The sequence below is a fragment of the Nomascus leucogenys genome, chromosome 14, assembly GCF_006542625.1.
Source record: "Nomascus leucogenys isolate Asia chromosome 14, Asia_NLE_v1, whole genome shotgun sequence".
NCBI lineage: Eukaryota > Metazoa > Chordata > Mammalia > Primates > Hylobatidae > Nomascus > Nomascus leucogenys.
The window spans coordinates 84,789,513-84,803,111 of NC_044394.1; the positions used below are offsets into that span (position 1 = coordinate 84,789,513).

At 52.2% G+C, this 13,599-nt stretch overlaps 1 protein-coding gene across 1 annotated transcript in view; it reads right to left on the reverse strand.

Annotated features, from left to right (window-relative positions):
* Nucleotides 1–6,442, reverse strand: part of LOC100596365 (ASPSCR1 tether for SLC2A4, UBX domain containing) — a 39,954-nt gene extending 33,512 nt beyond the window's left edge. The window contains exons 1-3 of the mRNA XM_030827626.1: nucleotides 6,240–6,442; nucleotides 4,738–4,793; nucleotides 276–390 (exon numbers count right to left, since the gene is read on the reverse strand). Coding sequence (XP_030683486.1) covers nucleotides 276–390; nucleotides 4,738–4,793; nucleotides 6,240–6,341 — 273 coding nt within the window. The 5' untranslated portion in view covers nucleotides 6,342–6,442. The remainder of the gene's footprint in view (nucleotides 1–275; nucleotides 391–4,737; nucleotides 4,794–6,239) is intronic.
* Nucleotides 6,443–13,599: the final 7,157 nt, after the last annotated feature.

The window sequence follows — 13,599 nt, forward strand, 5'->3', positions numbered from 1 at the left end:
TTGCGCCACTGCACTCCAGCCTGGGTGACAGAACAAGACTCCATCTCAAAACAAACAAACAAACAAACAAACAAAAAAACATAAGATGCTCATTTTCAGTTGCTAGTTATCAAAAAACAGAAAGTTGCCTGGGCCCAACCCAGGGAAGGCAGAAATGGTGCTAAGACTCATGTCCCTCCTTCCCCAGCATCCCCCACTGTCCCCTGTCCCCCATCCCTGGCCAGCTGAACGATCCTGTGCCCCACACAGTCAGCCTCCCCCAGAGCACCGCCCACCATGTTCTCAGGCCCCTCACGGCTCCGGGAAGTGGGCACCATCTCCAGCTTGGCATTGTTGGGCAGCTTGGCAAATCTCCACTGGAGAGAAAGGTCGAGCACGCTCCTCTGAAACCTGCAAGACAGACCAGAGCACACTTGCTGCCCTGCAGACCCTGACGCGCCCTGCCATCCACGCCCCGCCATTCATGTCCTATGGCAGCTCCCCAACAGCGGGACGTCATGACCTGCAGAGGCACAAGGCGGGTCCCCGATCACATGGGGCCTCCTGCAAGCAGAAGGGAGCGGGGAAAAGGGGGACATGGGCCTCGGGGCACGCAGAGGGGGCTGCTCCTTCAGAGTCTGGGGTGCTGACAGCCCCAGTGCAGACACCCGGAAAACACAGAGAGAGAACGACTGGGGCATGAACACTGCTGCACTCACGGAAGATGGGGTGTCACAGACCCCGGCCGTCACGGCTGGAGCCGCCACAGAAAACCTGACTGCCCAGGCGCAGTGGCTCACGCCTGTAATCCCAGCACTTTGGGAGGCCGAGGCGGGTAGATCGCCTGAGGTTCAGGAGTTTGAGACAAGCCTGACCAACAGGGTGAAACCCTGTCTCTACTAAAAATACAAAAAAATAAGCTGGGCATGGTGGCTCAGGCCTGTAGTCCCAGCTACTCGGGAGGCTGAGGCAGGAGAATCGCTTGAACCTGGGAGGCAGAGGCTGCCGTGAGCCAAGATCATGCCACTGCACTCCAGCCTGGGCAACAAGAGCAAAACTCTATGAAAGAAGAAACAAAAGACAGAAAGGAAAGAAAGGAAAAAAAGGAAGAAAGGAAAGAAAGGAAGAAAGGAAGAAAGAAAGAAAAAGAAAAGAGGAAGAAAGGAAGAGAAAGAGAAAGCGAGAAGGAAAGAAAGAAAAAGAAAAAGGAAAGAAAAAGAAAGAAAGAAAGAAAGAAAGAAAGAAAAAGACAAGACAAGACAGAAAGAAAGAAGAAAAGAAAAGAAAAGAAATCTGAACATACTCAAAGCGGTTGGCCTCACTTTGGAAATGAAAGCTGCTGTTGGAGACAACTAGTGAAGAGAGGTCAGACAGCCCAGGGGCATCTGGAAGAATTAAGAGAGAACAAACTTTGCTATCCATCTTCAACACTGGCCAGAAAAGTGACTCTGGAAATTGCCACATGAAATGTCTACGGCAAGACAGGATAGCAGATCGGGGGGATCCCGAGGGCAGGCGGGCTGGGAACCTTGGAGCGGAGGGCACTGTTCATGCATGGGGCTGCATTCCCCTGCACTGGCTGCACTTTGTAAGCAAGAGGTACCATTAGCAGAGGAAAAGGAGACCTGAAAACATGGCTGCGGTGTCGCAGGACCTGCCTCAAAATCACACTCACTGGTTCCCACCAGACACCACTACACAGACCATGGGCAGGTGAACAGTCAGAAGTAACAGTGCGCCGGCCGTGGTGGCTCATGCCTGTAATCCCAGCAATTTGGGAGGCCGAGACGGGCGGATCACTTAAGGTCAGGAGTTTGAGAGCAGTCTGGCCAATGTGGTGAAACTCTGTCTCTACTAAAAATACAAAAATTAGCTAGGCATGGTGGCAACACGCCTGTAGTCCCAGCTACTCGGGAGGCTGAGGTGGGAGAAGCGCTTCAACCCGGGAGGCAGAGGTTGCAGTGTGCCAAGATCGCGCCATTGCGCTCTAGCCTGGGCGACACAGCGAGACTCCGTCTCCAAACAAACAAAAAAAAGAAATAAAAATGAGGCCAGGTGTGGTGGCTCACGCCTATCATCCCAGCACTTTGGGAGGCCAAGACAGGCGGATCACTTGAGGTCAGGAGTTTGAGACCAGCCTGGTCAACATGGTGAAACCCTGTCTCTACTAAAAATACAAAAATTAGCCGGGCATGGCACGTGCCTGTAATTCCAGCTACTCAAGATGCTGAGGCACGATAATCGCTTGAACCCGGGAGACAGAGGTTGCGGTGAGCTGAGATCATGCCACTGCACTCCAGCCTAGGTGACAGAGCAAGACTCTGTTTCAAAAAAATGGCCAGGCACAGTGACTCATGCCTGTAATCCCAGCACTTTGGAAGACCAAGGCAGGCGGATCACCTGAGGTCAGGAGTTGAAAACCAGCCTGACTAACATGGTGAAACCCCGTCTCAACTAAAAATTCAAAAATTAGCTGGGCATGCTGGTGCATGCCTGTAATCCCAACCACTCGGGAGGCTGAGGCAGGAGAATCGCTTGAATCTGGGAGATGGAGGTTGCAGTGAGCCGAGATAGCGCCACTGTACTACAGCCTGTGTGACAGAGCGAGACTCCATCTCAAAAAATAATAATAATAAAGAAAAATGAAACCCTAAGGCCCCCAACCAACTGAATCGGCCTCCTCTTGGCCCAGGGGACCCCAGAAACCTCCAAAGCTGAGTTCCTGGCCATGGCTGGGTGGGAGATCAGACACACCTACAGGCTCTCTTCCCTAAGGGATAAACAGAAAGCAGCCCTTTCCAAAGACTCCTGGGCTGGTATCTGACATCAGCCAACCTCCCGCCAGGCCCTTCTCTCTTGCGGTTTCTTCAAAACAACCCACAGGTATTTCTTCCTGATAAGAAACCACCAACCATGGAGTGGTTCTGACACAGTCAGGGTTTTCATGGCACAGTCTTCATGTCCTCTGATTTGCCATTTATTTATTTATTTATTTATTTATTTATTTATTTATTTACTTTTTTTGTAGAGACGGGGTCTCACTATGTTCTCCAGGCTGATCTGGAATTCCTGGGCTCAGGCAATCCTCTGCCTCGGGCTCCCAAAGTGCTGGGATTACAGGCATGAGCCACTTTGCCCAGCCTGCTTCATGAACTCTGACTTCAGAGGCCAAAAATTCCACCCTCAGGTCATGCTGGCACTGCCATTTTTTGAACATAGGACCCGTGAAGAGGCAGGAAGCTCAATTGTGGGCACGGTTCTCCTTTTATGAATACTCATAATCCTACAGCGTATTAAGTACGTCTGTATCAGCCACCCCATTCGGTGTAAATCCCTGTCTTATTCTTCTCTCTATTGAAGTGCCTGTTTCCGGCTTCTGGCTGGAGGCTACACTTCCCAGCCTGTTAGAATGGCCACCCTGCAAGCTGCAACCGGTTAGGAGAAATAAAGCCCTCCTTTCCAAACATATGAACCTCATTCTTCAGTGACAAGAGAGACTGGAGAAGGATGGTGTGAAGGTCTGGGGCAGAAAGCCCAAGACCACCTGGCACTCAGAGCACAGGTCCCAGGATTCTCACTGACTGGAATGACTTGGCAGGTATCACCCCTAAGAAACTCCTCTCAGGAGAGCACCATAAGGCAGGGTGGGCAATGCCAGGAGGGCAGGCTCCTGCCCTCTGCCCCCAGCGTTAGGACAACAGTACTGTAAAAACAGGTCTTCAAGGGCAGGCGTAGTGACTCCTGTTTGTAATCCCAGCACTTTGGGAGGCCGAGGCAGGCAGATCACAAAGTCAGGAGTTCTAGAGCATCCTGGCCAACATGGTGAAACGCCGTCTCTACTAAAAATACAAAAATTAGCTGGGTGTGTTGGCGAGCACCTCTAATCCCAGCTACTTAGGAGGCTGAGGCAGGAGAATCACTTGAACCTGGGAGGCGGAGATTGCAGTAAGCCCAGATCGTGCCACTGCACTCCAGCCTGGGTGACAAGAATGAAACCCTGTCTCAAAAAAAAAACAACAACCACACACCAGAAAACAGGTCTTTAAAGTGAAAAGCTTCACGTGTGGGATAGACACACACATCCTACCCGTATGAGGGCTCTGACCCTTCTGCTGTCTCAGACTCCTTGAGAGTCTGGCAGAAGCCCTCTCTTGGGAACAATATCCCCACACAGAAGCATGCGTGTAATTCCAGGGGCTGTGAGACTGCAGGGATCCACCCGCAGTTTTCAGGGCATCCTATTTCTCCATGGCCAGCTCTTTCCCCTCAGAACCCCACTGGGAACTTATGCAACCCAATGCAATAAAACCTACAGGGGGTTGAATGGTGGCCCCCCCAAAAAAGATAGGTCAATGTCCTCACCCCCAGGACCTTTGAACATCTTACTGGGTATCCTGGTCTTTGCAGATGTAATAAATCGTTCTAGATTATCCAAGTGGACCCTAAATCCAATGACAAGGGTCTTCTTGAGACACAGAGAAAACAGGAAAAGGCCACAAGAAATCAGAGGCAGAGAGTAATGCGGCCACAAGCCAAGGAACGCCTGGAGCCATTAGAAGCTGGAAGAGGCACGAGGGATTCTCCCTTAGGGCATTCGGAGAGAGTGTGGCCCTGCCAAGACCTTGGGTCTCCAGAGCTGGGAGGGAATATATGACTGTTTAAAGCCACCTGGGGGCTTTTCCAAGTGAGAGCCAGTATGTTCAGGGGGCAGGGGCACAGATATACTCAGACTCTGCTGCTGAGCTGGAGCAAACTCACTTCAGATCATATTCACAGGGGTTGAAGTCCTGCTGCCGGCACGTGTCCTCCAGAACCTGGGGGTGAGATGAAAGGACGGTGAACTGCTGAGTGCGCAGGGCTGGCGGGCGCAGCGGGCCAGGCTAGCCAAGGACACTCAGCTTCCTGGTGAGCCAGGTGGCTCTGCCCAGGCAAAGCCAAGCACAAGACCACACTATGGACGGTCCCCCAACAGCTGCAGGCTCTCACCTGCAAATCCTGTCCACTCTCCCTCCCTTCCTCACCATCCCCAGTTTTGTAGGAAAGCTCCACTCAGAGTTCCCCTGCAGTACAGCAACATGGGCATCTTCCTGGCACACACCCTGGGCTCTCCTTCAAACCCTGTAGTTCTGCAACCTGCCTTAAACCTGCCCAGCACAGGCTATCCCCTGGCTCTGGCACGTTCTGTGCACCTGCTCCCACTGCCTGCACCACCTCCACCCCTCTTCTCCATGAGCCAAAGCCGTGGCCTTGGCACCAAGGGGTCCTGCGCAGCCTCTGCGGGAGCGCCCCACTTCCGCACTCTGCACGCCTGGCACCAACAGCCTCCTGGCTGCGCCCTCCACCTGCCCAGGCCTGGCAACCTCACGCCGTGGGCTGCTCCCGCAAACTCCGAGTCGTGTGCACCTTCGGGTCCTCACGGTCCCCCACGCAGCAGAGGCTCAATAAATACTTTTTTCTTTTTTGAGACGGAGTCTCGCTCTGTCTCCCAGGCTGGAGTGCAGTGGCGCGATCTCGGCTCACTGCAAGCTCTGCCTCCCGGGTTCACGCCATTCTCCTGCCTCAGCCTCCCGAGTAGCTTGGGACTACAGGCGCCCGCCACCACGCCCAGCTAATTTTTTTGTATTTTTTTAGTAGAGACAGGGTTTCACCGTGTTAGCCAGGACGGTCTCGATCTCTTGACCTCGTGATCCACCCGCCTCGGCCTCCCACAGTGCTGGGATTTACAGGCGTGAGCCACTGCGCCTAGCCAATACTTTTACGTTTAATTGATTCGAGGTCACAAGGTGCCCGAGTAAAAGTGCAGTGCGTGACTTGGCAAAAATCGCTTCCAGGCCCCACAGCCGGGACATCTGCCACCGCGCAACCCGGGGTCCCGCTCCGGGGGACGCCCCGGGATGGGAACGCGGGTCTAGGGCTCCACCCTTCCCTCTTCCCCGAGCCCTCGCGAGCTGAGCTCTGCCGGGCGCCGAGTACTCGATGAGGGTGACACGCGGCGCCGTTCTACCGCACCCCTGGGAAGGCTCGCCACCCGCCCCGCCCCGCCCCGCCCCCAATCGGGACCCCCGGGACCCCCGGGACCCCCCGGACTCCCGCGGAAGCGCAGGGGCCCGCGAGCAGGGGGCGGGGCCGCCGCGCAGGAGGCCGCTCATTGGCCACCGAGGCCCCGCCCCCGAACACCCGGACGCCGACCGCACTAGGCGGAGCCTCGGCGCGGCGCCCCCCCGCCCACCCACCCGTCCGCCCCGGGCCGGCGGCCGCACCTGAAGCAGCACAGTGCTCGGCGTCACCTTCACCGTGTGGCGCCGTCCGTTCGGGGCCAGCACCGACACGGCGGAGCCTCCGCCGCCTGCCGGGGCCGCCATTTTCCGCTCACGTGACCCGCCGACGGGCCGGCGTCAAACAACTTTATCGGCAACATCCAGGACGCGCAGCCACGCGGCCAGGGGGCGGGCCCGCAGCGCACTTCCGGGTCCCGCCATGACCCGCCCTTTCCCCGCCCACGGCGCCCCGGCCCCGCCCTGGGGCCGCTAAAGCCCGCGCCAGACCCGGATAGCGTGGCCGACCTCTGCCTCCGGGAATCGCGGCTTGGATGGGCTCGCCGGGGCCAGGCTGGGCCGGGGCTGGGCGCTGGGTCACCCCCAGTGAGCGGCACTGAGCCCCGGAGTCCCAGCCGTCCGCGCTCGCCCATCCTCGCTTCGTCCCTGACACGTCCCCACTTCGGTGCCCTGCTCTCCCCCGACCCTCCTGGCTTCCTCCACTCCAGCAGCTGAGCCTCTTCCCTGCCCACCTGTCCCTGTGGTCAGCGTCCACCTCCTGACCTTATGGTTTGGGGCAGTCCCCCCGCCCCTCTACGGATCCTCCCTGGGTGTTGGGGCCCGTGGCCCTCAGTCTAGACCTGATTTCTTTCATCCTAAAATGGGAGTGCAGAATCCGGCAGCCCTGGGGCTGCTGCGACAGTCCCTAAGCCTGAGGGTAGGAAAGGCAGGAGACCGGTTTCAGAACCCTGGGGTGACCGAACGAGTCTCACCGGAACTCCTGCCGACCCACAGGCACTCAAGGACTTCCCGCACCAACCCATGCTGAGGAGGGGCTTGGTGGAAGGCTCGGAAAACACTCCCGTCGCCAGCCACCGCAGCAGGGAAAGCACCTGGCCTCACTGCCACCAGGGCCACGTGCCGCCAGCTCCAGGCTTCCAGAAGGAGCTGCCCTCCTGACTCGCAGCCGTCGAATGTGCTTAGCTCTCAGCACCTGGGCCACTCACGGACAGCACTTGCACGTGTTCCACCCCGCCCCCCCACCTCCACGGCTCAGCCCGGCCTGGCTCTCCTCTCTCCATGTGCCTGCCTGTCTCTGCGGACTCCTGGCCAGGGCTCAGATGCACAGAAGCCTGTGGAAGGGGGAACTGGTGCAGTTATCAGTCAGTCCTCCCAAAGGGCTGGGATTGCACACGTGAGCCACCGCACCCGGCCGTCATTGCTGAGTCTAAGGACACCTCCTCTGCATGGGTGCTGTTGTGCCTTCCTGTCGATGACATATCCATGTCACACACACACACCTGTATGCTGACAAACACGGACACCTATGTACATTGGAGAAACCTGGGGAAAGCCCCAGGTTAGCCACAGCCCTCCCATCCAGACAGCCAGTCCCATGCTCTGTGCAACCTCAGAGCCTTACTGAGCCACACATCACCTGGTGGGGTTTAATTCTTTAGTGGCGTTTTTGAAGAGTCTTCCTGTTTTCCTTAGACTGTCCCACAGTCTGGATCCTTGGTTAAACGTTTGGGGCAATGATGAAAGGAGGTGACAAGTCAGCAGGAGGTGCAGGACATCAGCGTGGCCATGAGTGAGGACGTGAAGTTTGACCACTTGGTCAACTTCGGGTCTGCTAAATTTCTCCATGGTCAAGTTCCCTTGCTCCTTGTACAGTAATTAAGGCATGTGTGAGGTCATTCTCTGAGACCACAAATATCAAGTTTTTCCAATAACCATTTGCCCAACAGTTTTAGCATCAGTTAATGAGTAGATTCATTGTTACACCGTAAAGCTGCAAAATCATGGGTTCCCACATTTATTGTTTCTTCTACATTTATAGTCACTTTCGGTCAAGCTTCTCCTTCTTTAAAAAGTTATTAAATATTCGGGAGGCTGAGGCAGGAGAATGGCGTGAACCCGGGAGGCAGAGCTTGCAGTGAGCTGAGATCACGCCACTGTACTCCAGCCTGGGAGACGGAGCAAGACTCTGTCTCAAAAAAAAAAAAAAAAAAAAAAAAAAAAATTAAATATGGCCAGGTGCGGTGGCTCACGCCTGTAATCCCAGCACTTTTGGAGGCTGAGTTGGGCGGATCACAAGGTCAAGAGATTGAGACCATCTTGGCCGACATGGTGAAATCCTGTCTCTACTTGAAAAAAAAGTACAAAAATTAGCCAGGCATGGTGGCGCGTGCCTGTATTCCCAACTATTCGAGAGGCTGAGGTAGGAGAATCACTTGAACCTGGGAGGTGGAGGTTGCAATGAGCCGAGATCGCACCATTGCACTCCAGCCTGGGCGACAAGAGTGAAACTCCATCTCAAAATACATATATATATGTTATTAATATGAATTCATGTATTTTTTAAATTCAGTCAGCATTCTTTTTGATGCTCAAATTGGTCCAAATTTGGCCAGTGAGACCTCCTTTAAGCTGGCTCATATGCTTTTTTTGATAGCAGGGATGACCTTTTATCCTGATATTATTTCAAACTTAGCTGAGCAAGGTGGCTCACACCTGTAGTCTTAGCTACTCTGGTGGCCGAGGCAGGAGGATTGCTTAAGTTCCAGCCTTAGTGAACCACTGTTCATGCCTATGAATAACTACTGCACTCCAGCCTGAGCAACGTAGTACGATACCATCTCAAAAAAGGAGAAGGAGAAGAAAGAAGAAGAGGCAGGAGGAAGGAAGAAAGAGAAAAGTTTGCAAAAGCAGTACGAAGAATTCCTGTATATCTTTTTTTTTTTTTTTTTTTTTTTGGAGATGGAGTCTCCCTCTGTTGCCAGGCTGGAGTGCAGTGGTGCAATCTCAGCTCACTGCAACCTCTGCCTCCCAGGTTCAAGCAATTCTCCTGCCTCAGCCTCCTGAGTAGCTGGGACTACAGGTGCACACCACCACACCCAGCTAATTTTTGTTTTGTTTTGTTTTGTTTTGTTTTTCGAGACGGAGTCTCGCTCTGTTGCCCAGGCTGAAGTGCAGTGGCGCAATCTCGGCTCACTGCAAGCTCTGCCTCCCGGGTTCACACCATTCTCCTGCCTCAGCCTCCCAAGTAGCTGGGACTACAGGCGCCCGCCACCATGCCCAACTAATTTTGTTTTTGTTTTTTGAGATGCAGTCTCAGTCTGTCGCCCAGACTGGAGTGCAGTGGCGCAATCTCGGCTCACTGCAAGCTCTGCCTTGCGGGTTCACACCATTCTCCCGCCTCAGCCTCCCCAGTAGCTGGGACTACAGGCGCCCGCCACCAAGCCCGGCTAATTTTTTGTATTTTTAGTAGAGACGGGGTTTCACCATGTTAGCCAGGATGGTCTCAATCTCCTGACCTCATGATCCACCTGCCTCGGCCTCCCAAACTGCTGGGATTACAGGTGTGAGCCACCACACCTGGCCTCCTGTATATCTTTTAGCCAGATAAATCAGTGTTTACATGTCACCCCATTTGCTTTATCATATTCTCTCTCTCTCTCTCCATATATACGTAAAAACTTTTTCTGGCCAGGCACAGTGGCTTACCCCTATAATCCCAGCACTTTGGGAGGCCAAAGTAGGAGGATCATTTGAGCCTAGGAGTTTGAGACCACCCTAGGCAACATAGTGAGACCCCAGCTCTACGAAAAATACAAAAGTTAGCTAGGCATGGTGGCATGTACCTGTAGTCCCAGTGATTTGAGAAACTGAGGCAGGAGGATCACTTGAGCCCAGGAGGTCGAGGCTGCAGTAAAGACATTGTGCACCTTTGCCACTAAATACTTCAGTTTTTGTATTTCCTAAGAATAAAGCCAGTCTCAGCCAGGCGCAGTGGCTCACGCCTGTAATCCCAGCATTTTGGGAGACCAAGGTGGGTGGATCACCTGAGGTCAGGAGTTCAAAACCAGCCTGGCCAACATGGTGAAACCCTATCTCTACAAAAAATACAAAAAGTAGCCAGGCATGACGGCAGGTGCTTGTAATTCCAGCTGCTTGGGAGGCTGAGGTGGGAGAATTGCTTGATCCTTGAAGGTGGAGGTTACCATGAGCTAAGATCATGCCCTTGCACTCCAGCCTTGGCAACAGAGTGAGACTCAGTCTCAAAAAAAAAAGAATAAGGCCAGTCTCTTATATAGCTACCATAATTTCATACAAAATTGGGAAATCTAACATTGATATCATACTGTGAGTTAATCCACAGTTAATTGTCGAAGTGTGGACATCTTTCCTGCATCCTTTTGGCATTTCCATTATTCTTTGTGCACTTCCTCCCTGCCCGAGCCCTGAAGTCAGCCATTTTTCAGAGAAACCCCAATCCCTTTTACAAGGAAATGGGATTTAGAGACCAAGTTCTGGGTGCTGAGTGTGTTCATGGCTACTGGGGTGTCACTGCTTTCTGGGCCCTCTCAGGGGACAAAATTAATTCATCTGAATATTTCTAAGCCACACCTCAGCCTTCTCCTCCTTCTTCCCTCATTCCATATTTGTATTTGGTTGAATTCTATTAAATTGCCCTAGTTAACCTTTTTTCTTCTTCTTCTTCTTTTTTTTTTTTTTTTGAGGCGGAGTCTCACTCTGTCACCCAGGCTGGAGTGCAGTGGTGCGATCTCGGCTCACTGCAAGCTCCACCTCCCGGGTTCACACCATTCTCCTGCCTTGGTCTCCCGAGTAGCTGGGACTACAGGCGCCCGCCACCACGCCCGGCTAATTTTTTGTATTTTTAGTAGAGACGGGGTTTCACTATGTTAGCCAGGATGGTCTCAATCTCCTGACCTCGTGATCCGCCTGCCTCGTCCTTCCCAAAGTGCTGGGATTACAGGCGTGAGCTACTGCACCCAGCCTTTTTTTTTTTTTTTTTTTTTTTTGAGACAGAGTCTCGCTCTATTGCCCAGGCTGGAATACGGTGGCATGATCTTGGCTCAATGCAACCCCCATTTCCCAGGTTCAAGCGATTCTCTTTCCTCAGCCTCCTGAATAGCTTGGATTACAGGTGCCTGCCACCATGCGCAGCTAATCTTTGTATTTTTAGTAGCAATGGGATTTCGCTATGTTGGCCAGGCTGGTCTTGAACTCCAGACCTCAGGTGATCCTCCCACCTCGGCCTCTCAGAGTACTGGGATTATAGATAGGCATGAGTCACTGCACCCAGCCGATCATTGTTGATCTACAAAAAAAATGACAAAACCTATATGGTTCAACCTAATTCTTCCTTTGTCCACAGTGAGAACCCTAATTGCCAGTAAATCAGTATATTTATTCATTTGCTTTGTTCTAAAATGCCCTCCAAACAGTTTCAGAGGTACTGCAGCAATCTTGCTATTAACAACAGATCTACTGTGAAAATTTCAAGATCTCTTTGTGGCTATTTTTGTCCTTTAGAGTATGTCCCATTAGAGAAATATAAAGAATTGTGTTCAAAAGTTATTTGAATTAATTTGTTTTTCTGTGTTAGGTTAGATTAGTGTATTATAGGGTTCTCCAGAGAAATAGAACCAATAGGATATGCACAGATATATACAAGAGACCAGCCTGGCCAACACAGGGAAACCTCATCTCTACTGAAAACACAAAAAATAGCCAGGTGTGGTGCCGCACACCTATAGTCCCAGCTACTAGGGAGGCTGAGGCAGGAGAATCACTTGAACTCGGGAGGTGGAGGTTGCAGTGAGCTGAGATCACACCACTGTACTCCAGCCTGGGTGACACAGCGAGACTCCACCTCAAAAAAAAAAGAGGAAATGTATTATGGGAATTGGCTCAAATGATTATGGAGGCTGAGAAAGAAGTCCCATGGTCGGTTGTCTGCAAGCTTGAGACAGGAAAACCAGTGTATTATAAACCAGTATATAACTGAATACTTAAACCAGTGTATAAGTCAATACCCAAAACCAGTGTATAACTCAATACATTGGTTTATAATATAATTACAATATAATTTAATTCAATCCAAGTCTGCAGGTCTGAGAACCAGGGGAGCGAGAGGTGTAACTCCCACCCTGAAGCCCAAGAAGTATAGGATGGGCGGCTGGTGTAAGTCCTGGAGTCCAAAAGCCTGAGAACCAGGTTGCCCTTCTCCAATGTCCAAGGGCAGGAGGATGGATGTCCCAGCTCCAGAACAGAGAATCTGTCCTTCTTCCACCTTTTTGTTCTATTTGGGCCCTCAACGGATTGGATGATTCCTGCCGGCTGTGGTGAGGGTGGATCTTCTTTACTTGGGCCACTGATCCAAATGCTAATTTCTTCCAGAAACATCCTTGCAGACACACCCAGCCACGAGGTTTTACCAACTCTCTGGGTATCCCTTAGCCTGGTCAAGTTGACACATACAATTAACCATTATAGTCAGGTTAGGTTCGTTTAACAATTTGATGCATGGTTTGGTTAGGTTTATTTATTTTGGTTTTTACTAAATTTGGGGGTTTTTTCTTCATCCTTTTTTTTTTTTTTTTTTTTGAGATGGAGCCTCGCTCTGTCGCCCAGGCTTGAGTGCAGTGGCATGATCTCGGCTCACTGCAAGCTCCGCCTCCCAGGTTCATGCCATTCTCCTGCCTCAGCCTCTGGAGTAACTGGGATTACAGGCGCCCACCACCATGCCTGGCTAATTTTTTGTATTTTTAGTAGAGATGGGGTTTCACTGTGTTAGCCAGGATGGTCTCAATCTCCTGACCTGGTGATCCGCCCTCCTTGGCCTTCCAAAGTGCTGGTATTACAGGCGTGAGCCACTGCGCCCGGCCCATCCTTTTTTATAGTGCTATATTTTCATTGTTCAAAAGGTTTATTTGATTCAGGCGGGGTGCGGTGACTCACGCCTGTAATCCCAGCACTTTGGAAGGCCAAAATGGGTGGATTACCTGAGGTCAGGAGTTCAAGACCAGCCTGGCCAATATGATGAAAAACCACCTCTACTAAAAATACAAAAATTAGCCGGGCGTGGTGGTGCGTGCCAGTCGTCTCAGCTACTCTGGAGGCTGAGGCAGGAGAATCGCTTGAACCCGTGAGGTGGAGGTTGCAATGAGCTGAGATGGCACCACTGCACTCACACTCCAGCCTGGGTGACAGAGCAAGACTCCATCTCAGACAAAAAAAAGAATCTACATATGTGCCCACCTGGCACCTGACACAGGAACTTGCTCATCTTTGCAAACAGAAAAACAAGCAGGCTACCCTAGAAGTTAATGAAAATGGTTTTCTTGGCCGGGCACAGTGGTTCACACCTGTAATCCCAGCACTTTGGGAGGCCAAGGCAGGTGGATCACAAGGTCAGGAGTTCGAGACCATCCTGACCAACATGGTGAAACCCCGTCTACTAAAAATACAAAAATTGGCCAGGCGTGGTGGTGCATACCTGTAATCCCAGTTACTGAGGAGGCTAATGCAGGAGAATTGCTTGAACCCAGGAGGCAGA